Source organism: Carcharodon carcharias (genome assembly GCF_017639515.1).
Source record: "Carcharodon carcharias isolate sCarCar2 chromosome 27 unlocalized genomic scaffold, sCarCar2.pri SUPER_27_unloc_8, whole genome shotgun sequence".
NCBI lineage: Eukaryota > Metazoa > Chordata > Chondrichthyes > Lamniformes > Lamnidae > Carcharodon > Carcharodon carcharias.
This window is the reverse complement of record NW_024470652.1, coordinates 487,561-498,159: the sequence shown is the minus strand read 5'-3', so window position 1 is coordinate 498,159 and position 10,599 is coordinate 487,561. Positions and strand designations below refer to the sequence as shown.

The window sequence follows — 10,599 nt, the reverse complement described above, 5'->3', positions numbered from 1 at the left end:
CAGGGCTGCTTTGTCCTGGACAAACTGCCCTGGTGGAGATTAGGAATAGCGAGAGTCAGAAAACATTGGCGGGAGTAGTTTATAGGCCCCCTAACAGTAGTTATGCCGTTCAGCAGAGCAGTAATCAAGAAATTATTGGAGCTTGAAACAAAGGCAATGTAATAATTGTGGAGGACTTCAATCTTCACGTATACTGGACCAATCTAATAAGCAAAGAATCATATAGAAGATGAGCTTGTCGAATGTCTTGGTTCCAGTTTCCTGCAGCAATCTATTGTGGAACTCACTCAGGATGAAACCATCTACGATTTAGTGTTGTATAATGAAGCAGGGTTAATCAGTAATGTTGTGGTAACAGATCCTATGGGAAATAGTGATCATAATACCATTGAGTTCCAGGTTAAGTTTGAAAGTGACATATTCCAGTCACAAACAGGAATATAAAACTTAAGACCAACTGCATAGGTATGAAGGGAGAGCTGGCAAGGTCAATTGGATAGATAGACTGAAAGGTGTGAAGATAAATGAACAGCTCAAGAAGCAGCTCAAAATATTCAACAAAAATACATTCCATTGGCAAAGAAAAATTCAATGAGAAAGAGCCACATGTGGCTCATTCAGGAAATTGAGGGAAGCATTAGAGCGTGAGAAAGGAGGAGAGAGAGAGAGGCGGAGAGGTTCAGGGAGGGAATTCCAGAGCTTGGTGGAACGATTAGGATCGGGGGTATTTGAGGGGATAGTATTGGAGGAGATAGGGAGGGACATAGGGGCTGGAGGATGTTACAGGGATAGGGAGGGTTGTAGAGGCTGGAGGAGGCTATATGGATAAGGAGCGTTGTTGGGGCTGGAGGAGGTTACAGGTATAGGGAGGGTTGTAGGGAATCGAGGAGATTACAGAGATAGGGAGGGTTGTCGGGGCTGGAGGAGATTACAGGGATAGGGAGGGTTGTAGGGGCTGGAGGAGGTAACAGAGATAGGGAGAGGGTAGGTCCCTATCTCTGTAACCTCCTCTGGACCCTACAACATTCCCTATCCGTTTAGCCTCCTTCAGCCCCAACAATGCTCCCAATCTCTTGCCTGGATGAGTGCAGCTTCACTAACACTCAGGAAGCTTGACACCATCCAGGACAAAGCAGCTGCTTGATCAGCACCCCATCCACAGTAGCAGCCAGTGTGTACCATCTACAAGATGCACTGCAGGAACTCACCAAGGCTCCTTCAACTGCACCTTCTAAGACCACGACCACCACTATCTAGAAGGACAAGGGCAGCAGATAGATGGGAACACCACCACCTGGAAGTTCCCCTCCAAGTCACTCACCGTCCTGACTTGGAAAAATATCGGCCGTTCCTTCACTGTCGCTGGGTCAAAATCCTGGGACTCCCTCCCTAACAGCACTGTGGGTGTACCTACACCACATGGACTGCAGCGGTTCAGGAAGGCAGCTCACCACCACCTTCTCAAGGGGCAATTAAGGATGGGTGATAAATGCTGGCCCAGCCAGTGAAGCCCACATCCCATGAATAAATTTTTTAAAAATGCCTCTAGCCCCAAAAACCCTCCCTATCTCTGTAACCTCGTCCATCCCCAATACCCCTCCCTATCTCTGTAACCTCGTCCATCCCCAACACCCCTCCCTATCTCTGTAACCTCGTCCATCCCCAACACCCCTCCCTATCTCTGTAACCTCGTCCATCCCCAACACCCCTCCCTATCTCTGTAACCTCGTCCATCCCCAACACCCCTCCCTATCTCTGTAACATCCTCCAGACTCTATGACCCTCCCTATCTCTATAACTGCCCCCTGCCCCTACGGCCCTCCCTATCTTTGTAACCTCCTCCAGCCCCTACAACCCTCCCTATCTCTGTAACCTCCTCCAGCCCCTTCAACCCTCCCTATCTCTGTAAACTCCTCCAGCCCCTACAACCCTCCCTATCTCTGGAACCTCCTACCACAAACCCAGTGAAAGAAAGGGTAGGACTTTCACCCTTTTGAAGGTGAAGGAGATTACAGGCTAGGATGAGGTGAAATGAGAGAGCCCATGGCTGATACCACCAGCTCAATCCTGCAGAGACTTGGGAGGTGTCAAGAAAGTGCCGGGGCGGGGGGGGGGGAGGCGAAAATAAATACAAAATCAGCAAAGCAGGAAATAGAAAATAAATGAGGCAGCACCTTCCAAACACACGACCACTACCATCTAGAAGGACAAGGGCAGCAGATAGATGGGAACACCACCACCTGGAAGTTCCCCTCCAAGTCAGTCACCATCCTGACTTGGAAATATATCGGCCGTTCCTTCACTGTCGCTGGGGTCAAAGTCCTGGAACTACCCCCACACCACCCCTCCCCCCCCCCTCCAACACACACCAACCGCGCTGTGGGTGGACCTACACCACATGGACTGCAACGGCTCAAGAAGGTGGCTCACTGCCACTATCTCAAGGGGCAATTAGGAACAGGCAATCAAACTGCAGCGACTCTCTTCCCACCTCCCCCCCCCAACCTCACCAACACATAGCGTGAATGGAATATTTTTAAAATCAGGAAAGCAAAGAGAGGGCAAGAAAAAATATTGGCAAGAAATCTTGAGGAGAACCGAAACTTGTTTAGATACATGAAGGGAAAGGGTACAACTGAGTGGAAGGGTGGGTGGGTGGGGCCTATTAGAAGTTGATGTCTGACTAGTGGGCTGACACTGGCCTGGTAGTATTGCCACTAGACCAGAAATCCAGAGACGCGGGCTAATTCCCCGGGGCCGCGGGTTCGAATTCTCACCACGGCAGCTGGTGGAACTGAAAATTCACTCCGTAAAAATTGAAATCTTGTGTCGGTCATCAGTCGTAAAACACCCCACCTGGCTCACCCGTGTCCCTCAGGGAAGGAAATCTGCCGTCCTTTCCCCGGTCTGGCCTGCTTGTGACTCCCGGACCCACAGCAGGAGGAGGCCGTTCAGCCCTTCGAGCCCGCTCGGCCATCCCACGAGGATTGTGGCTGATCTTGTACCTCGACCCCATTTCTCCTGCACTGACCCTGTGTCCCTTGGTGTTTTTTAATAGGTAGAAACCTCTGCGTTACTCAGTGACTGCGGGTTGACTCTTGACTGCCCTCTGACTTGGCCCGGCAAGTCACTCAGCTCGAGGGCAATTAAGGACCAGGCAACCAATGCTGGCCAATGACGCCCACGAAAGAAGGGAGAGGGAGAGAGAGAAAAAACCCGCTGACTTCTCCGAGGAGGGTCGACGGGTGTAGTGCACCTGACGTAGTATATTTAGGATTTTAGCAAGGCTTTTGATCAGGTTCCACACGGCAGGCTGACCAGCGAGTTAAACGCTCAAGAGATCCAAGGGGAGGTGGCAAGCTTGATCTGATATTGGCTTAAACGGCGGGAAGCAAAGGGCTCTGGTTGACGGCTGCGTTTGCGACTGGAGGACTGCTTGCGTTCATGTGGTTTCCCGGCCGGCGCAGATGTGGACGGGCTGAATGGCCTCCTTCTGTGGCACAAACACTTTCCGCCTTTGCGAACGGCCGCTTTGATGCGTTTGGATTTCGACAGAAGGGGAAATGGCCCCGTCCGAACTAAAAATTTGTCGGTCGGTTCTGGGTTCTCGATGGTGATACCTTGACGCAAACTCCTCTTTTTTTCTTTTTTTTTGAAAAAAATAACAAAACAGGGGAGGATTGGAAAATGGAGGATTCGCAAGCGGGGAACCCGAGTGAGACGTCGCTCCAGGATACGGCAGAGCCCCTCGACGCTTCGGCAACGGAGGAGGAGTATTACCGGCCGCTTGGCGCGGAGGGAGAGGTGTTTGTGTGCGAGGAGGAGGAGGGGGGGCTGGATACGGCGGTGTGGCTGGAGGGGACCCGGGGGGGCCGAGGGCAGGGGCCGCTCCCCTCCGCCCGCCGCCGGGAGCGGCCGCATGAGTGCGGCGAGTGCGGCAAGGGCTTCAGCTACCCGTCCAAGCTGGAGATCCACCGGCGGGTCCACACGGGCGAGCGGCCGTTCGTCTGCACCGCCTGCGGCAAGGGCTTCACCGAGTCGTCCAGCCTCCTCACCCACCAGCGGGTGCACAGCGGCGAGTGGCTCTTCCTCTGCTCGGTGTGCGGCAAGGGCTTCACCAAGCCCTCGCACCTCCTCACCCACCAGCGGGTCCACACGGGCGAGCGCCCCTTCGTCTGCCCGCTGTGCGGGAAGGGCTTCACCCAGTCCTCCAACCTGCTCACCCACCAGCGGGTGCACACCGACGAGCGGCCCTTCCCCTGCCAGCTCTGCGGCAAGGCCTTCAAGAGCACCGAGGAGCTGAAGAAGCACCAGCAGATCCACACTGACGAGCGGCCCTTCCGCTGCGCCGTCTGCGCCAAGGGCTTCCGCATGTCCTCGCACCTGCTCACCCACCAGCTCATCCACACGGGCGAGCGCCCCTTCGTCTGCCCGCTCTGCGGCAAGGGCTTCACCCAGTCCTCCAACCTGCTGTCGCACCAGCGCATCCACACGGGCGAGCGGCCCTTCCGCTGCTCGCACTGCGCCAAGTGCTTCCGCATGTCGGCCCACCTCCTGGCCCACCAGCGGGTCCACACCGGCGAGCGCCCCTTCGTCTGCACCGCCTGCGGCAAGGGCTTCACCCGCTCCTCCTACCTGCTCCGGCACCAGCGCGTGCACACCTTGGACCCCGCCACCGTCATGGGCACCGTCGGTCATGTCCAGGACTGAGCCGTCACCGGTGCCAGGACGGGCCGGTTACCCCTCCTCCCTCTCTCTCTCTCCCACTTTATTTTTTAATCCACCACAATGCCCCCCCACCCCCTCCCTTTCCATTCCACTGGCGTCGCGCGCAAGGCCCCTCAAGAAGCGAGTGGTTCCCTTGGCCGATTGCGCAGAGTGGGGCGCGCCGATGCCCGTCTGGAGTCACAGAGACGGCAGATTTCCTTCCTTTTCCCCCACCACCCCCTCCTTTCTCGTGGGGTTAAAAGCCTTTTCTGGCAAAATCCGGTATTTTCACGAAACCGGCTTTTGATTCGGATTGATTGGATTTTAATTACGCCCTCCCCCACCCCCTCTCCCACCCCACCCACACAGCTGCCTCGCTGTGGTTTGAACTGTATATCCAGAGCCTCTGGGTTGCTAGTCCACTTGCGTAACTACTGTGACCAGACCCCACCTCCTCCAACTCGATAAAGTTAAGGGGGCGATTCCTGCTGATAATTCCACTCCCCCAACATCACCTCCCCCACCCCCCCCCACCCTCCCCCTCCCCCTCCCCCTCATCTCCCGAACCCCAAATTTAGCTGGAATCTTAATAGTCTGGATGTAGGTTAAATAAATCGGCTTTTGTTTTAAACAGTCCCGTGTGTCTTGCCCCTTGATGGTGTCACCACAGAGGTTCATTCGGAAGGGAGCCCAGACTGTCCTTCGGAAGGTTAGTTTATTTCCCATTCAAAACCCGGGGGGAGGAATGTTCGCAACTTCCCACTTAGACACACACACACACACACACACACACACACACACACACACACACACACACACACACACACACACTCTCACAAAGTAAAGGAGGGATAGAAAAGGGAGTTTTCCAACTGTAACAGTACAAGAACCACGGAAATGAATTCATGTGATTTCCAGAGTCGGAGTCCAATGAGGAATTATTCCATGTAGGAGCTAGAGCTCGGTAGGCTGAAGGCAGGAGGTGTAGAGGTTACGGGGGGGGGGGGGGGGGAGAGGGAGAGGCTTGCGGCCCGAACCGAATTGCTCGTTCGGAGGGGCCGGCCGAATGGCCCTCCTACGCTTTAGCTGCCCCAAGAATCTGCCTGGGTTCATGGGGAAACCGCGGAAGGATTTAGCAGAACGTGAAAAGGCGGACAAGACAGGCGGTGGTGGGGGGATGAAGAGAGCAGCGGGTGCATGGGGTTTTTGTTTTGGACTGGCGGTGGGGCGGGGAGTGATGAGTGGGATCCACCCCAGGAGGGGAGGGGAGAGGGTGTTTGGTATTAGGGCCGCTTGTGTTTTTTTTGTTGTTGTTGAATTCTTTCACGGGATGTGGTTGCCCATCCCTAATTGTCCTTGAGAAGGCGGGTGGTGAGGAGCCGCATGCAGTCCATGGGGTTCGACTCGTCTGTCGCTGGTTTGGCGCACAACCGAGCGTCTGGCTCGGCCGTTTTGGGGGCGCGGTTTCAAGAGCCGGCCACAGCGCCATGGGGTCCAGAGCCTCACGTAGGTCGGGCCAGGTAAGGGCAGCGGATTTCCTTCCCAGGTGGGTGTTTTGTTAATGACAATCGATGACCATTCTGTGCTCCCCGTCACCGAGGCTAGCTTTCAATTCCAGATTTATTAATCAATTGAATTTAAATAGTCGACTGGTAGTACTGAACTTGAGCATTGCTGTGAAAAGAAGACGTGCTGTCGAAGCTTTTCCTCTTGCACTCATCAGGACAGACTCGCAAGAATACCAAATTGTAGAGTGAACAACAATTTATACTGTTTGAGAAGAGGGCACTGATTGCAGTCCATGAGGGCACTCTCAGCACTCTCTTCTCTAGCAGTGTAAATTGTTGTTCCCTTTACAATGTGGTATTCTTGTGAATCTGTCCTGATGATTAGGGACAGGAAAGAGACAGGCAGACTACTTATTTTCCCTCGGCACCTGTCCTTGAGCAGGTGGTGTTTTGAATTATTTTTTTAAAGTGTGCACTGTCGTGTTTTCCCAAACCCTTGGTTTGTGTGATCCAATTTCCTCATAACCCACAGCAAACGCGTGTCATGATTAACTCAGAAGGTTAGCTTAATTCACATTCAAAAACCTGGGGGGAGGAATGTTTGCAACTTCCCACTTCACCCACACACAAAGTAATGGGGGGATAGAAAAGGGAGTTTTCCAAATGTGGATAGTAACAGTACAAGAACCACAGAAACGGATATTAGTTCACGTGATTTCCAGAGTCAGACCCCAATGAGGAATTATTCTATGTAGGAGCTAGAGCTCGGCAGGCTGAAGACAGAAGGTGTAGAGTTTGCTTTACAGTTGGTGCTGATACTGCAAGATGAAGTTAGGTACACAGAGACTGGGTCAGTTCTGCGGGCGGTGGTAGAAAATCTTCCAGCAGACAGGCTTCGAGGAGCAGGCTGTTGTTCTGCCTCGAGATCTGCTTCTTGGGTGGGGTTCACCGATTGGATGTGAAACAGCAGATTGCCTCTGAGGCCCAAAGATGTGATGTTGAAACTATCCAAAAGGCCTGAGGCTTAGGTCATGTGACATGATCCATTGATGGTTAGTTGCAGCTTAACCATCAGTTTCTGTGCTTCTGGCCAGCATTCCATTGTTCCTCCTCAGGAGAGAAATGAGGTGGTTATTAGCCTCTCCTCCAATATAACGAGTTTCCTTTGTGATTGTTCCCGTTAGGGGGGGGAGCCAGTTTGTCTGTGTTTCCTCTGCTTCTGTTGATTACAAGGGGTCTGTACAATGAGGGTCCACGGGGCAAAGGGCCAACTCTGTGGTCACGTGACTTGTCACAGCCATCTTATTTTAAAAATGGCAAAAGAATAAAGTTCTGGATTTCTTTTCACGTCATCGGGACCCAACAAGTGCAAGATGAGAAACTTCGACAGCGTGTCTCTTTCTTTTTCAGTAACTGAATTTAAATTTGTCCACTTTTCATGATTGTATGTTAATGAGGTGTTAATGCAGAGGAGTACGAAGTGATGCGTTTTGGTCGGAGAATTTGAGCACAGGAGGAAGGATGTCTTGCTGCAGTTGTTTAGAGTCTTGGTAAGACCTCACCTGGAGTACTGTGTACAGTTTTGATTCCCTTATCTAAGGAGGGATATACTTGCCATGGAGGGAGCGCGAGGGATGTTCACCAGACTAATGCCCGAGATGGCGGGATTGTCTCATGGGGCGAGATTGGGGAGACTGGGTCTGTGTTCCCGAGAGTTTAGAAGAATGAGGGGGTGACCTCATTGAAACTTACTAAATTCTTACAGAGTGTAACAGGATAGATGTCGATAAAATGTTTCCCCTGGCTGGTGAGTCTAAAACCAGGGGAAATAATCTCGGGATAAAGGGCCAGGCCGTTTAAGATGGAGATGAGGAATTTCTTCACTCAGAGGGTGGTGAATCTTTGGAAATTCTCCACCCCAGAGGGCTGTGGAAGCTCAATCATTGAGTATGTTCAAGACAGAGATCGACAGATTTCTGGAGATGAATGACATCAAGGGATAGACTCACAGATGTTTACAGTACAGGAGGCCATTTGGCCCATTGTGTCCACGCTGGTCAACATAGATCTGACTACACTAATCCCATTTTCCAGCGCTTGACCTATGGCATCACAAGTGAATATCTAAATACTTCTTAGATGTTACAAGAGTTTCTGACTCGACCACCCTTTCAGGCAGTGAGTTCCAGACTCCCCACCACCCTCTGGGTGAAAAAAATTCTCCTCAACCCTCAACCTTCGCTGCTCCAAGGAAAACAACCCCAGCCTATCCAATCTGTCCTCATAGCTCAGACCCTCTAGCATCCTGGTGAATCTCCTCTGCACCCTCTCCAGTGCAATTGCATCCTTCCTATAATGCGGATTCCAGAACTGCACAGAGTACTCCAGTTGTGGCCTAAATAGCGTTTTATACAGTTCCAGCATAACCTCCCTGCCCTTGTATTCTACACCTCGGCTAATAAAGGCAAGTACCCCATATGCCGCCTTAAACACCTTATTTACCTGTGCTGCTGTCTTCAGGGATCTGTGGATATGCACTAAAAGTCCCTCTGATCTTCAGTACTTTCCAGGGTCCTACCGTTCATAGGGTAATCCCTTGCCTGGTTAGCCCTCCCACAGAAGACCAATAAGACCATTGGAAGTGCCGCCCACTCAGGGGTCGTCGTGCGCCCGCCGCCCACCCGACGTAACAATGGGGCAATTGGAAGCCGCGCCCACTCAGATATTCTCATACACACCCCCACCCCCAGCCGACGTAACAATGGAGGTGTCCCGTTACGGCGCTAGAAGCCCCACCCACTCGCCGATCCGGGAAGACACGCCCAGCACTAAGCGTCACAACGAGACGATCGGGTAGGCGGGAGGTCCACGAAGCTCCGCCCACAAATGGCCCACTCCGCGGCCGCTCTCTTTACATGACCCCGCCCCCATCTCCATCTGAAGCAGTCACGCCCACCCATGGCGCTTTGTAACTGATGAGGCTTACTCTGACCCGCAGGCTGGGAATCGATGAATTGAACCAGGTTTTCTGCTCTTCGCCTTGGTTGAAACGATGAGGGACGGCGAGAAACTGAAGCGGGTCGGTAATGTAATAAAAAAATAACCCACTCCAGCCCGACCCCACGCCAAGATGGCCGTCATAGGCGTCTGCGCGCGTGGGCCGACAACATTCGCCAATGCGCATGCGCGCACACCCTGCGGACCCGCGCTTGCGCGCTGCGTTTGGGTATGGGCAGAAAACCAATGACGCAGCGCCCATTGTCTGCTTTGGAATCCTGGTCTCGGTGACAGACAGGAATCAGGAAACAGTGTGACAGAGACAGGAATCAGAAGACTGTGTGACAGAAACAGGAATCAGGAGACAGAGACAGGAATCAGGAGACTGTGTGACAGAGACAGGAATCAGGAGACTGCGTGACAGAGACAGGAATCAGGAGACAGAGACTGGAAACAGCGTGACAGAGACAGGAATCAGGAGACTGTGTGACAGAGACAGGAATCAGGAGACTGTGTGACAGAGACAGGAATCAGGAGACAGAGACTGGAAACAGCGTGACAGACAGGAATCAGGAGACTGCATGACAGAGACAGGAATCAGGAGACAGAGACTGGAAACAGCGTGACAGAGACAGGAATCAGGAGACGGCGTGACGGAAACAGGAATCAGGAGACGGCGTGACGGAGACAGGAATCAGGAGACGGCGTGACGGAGACAGGAATCAGGAGACGGCGTGACGGAGACAGGAATCAGGAGACGGCGTGACGGAGACAGGAATCAGGAGACGGCGTGACGGAGACAGGAATCAGGAGACGGCGTGACGGAGACAGGAATCAGGAGACGGCGTGACGGAGACAGGAATCAGCAGACGGCGTGACGGAGACAGGAATCAGGAAGACAGCGTGACAGAGACAGGAATTAGGTGCAGGGGATATTGTGATAGGGGCAGGAATCATGGGCAGGCAACAGTGTGACAGAGACAAGAATTAGAGGCAGGGGACAGTGTGACAGAGACAGGAATCAGGAGACAGTGTGACAGAGACAGAAGTTAAGGGCAGTGGACAGTGTGACAGAGACAAGAATTAGGGGCAGGGGACAGTGTGACAGAGACAAGAATTAGGGGCAGGGGACAGTGTGACAGAGACAGGAATCAGGAGACAGTGTGACAGAGACAGGAATTGGAGGCAGGGGACAGTGTGACAGAGACAGGAATGAGGAGCTGTGGACAGTGTGACAGACAGGAATTAGGGGCAGGGAACAGGGTGACAGAGACAGGAATTAGGAGCAGGAGAAAGTGTGACAAAGACAGGAGTTCAGGGCAGGAGTCATTCTTATGAACATACGAACAGGGAGCAGGAGTCGGCTACTCGGCCCCTCGAACCTGCT

At 52.9% G+C, this 10,599-nt stretch overlaps 1 protein-coding gene across 1 annotated transcript; it reads left to right on the top strand.

Annotated features, from left to right (window-relative positions):
* Positions 1-3,957: 3,957 nt before the first annotated feature.
* Positions 3,958-4,710, top strand: LOC121273986 (zinc finger protein 239-like; the record flags this gene model as incomplete). Its single annotated transcript, XM_041181113.1, has 1 exon — positions 3,958-4,710. A coding segment is annotated over one exon (753 nt), but the record flags the coding sequence as incomplete, so codon positions are not given.
* Positions 4,711-10,599: the final 5,889 nt, after the last annotated feature.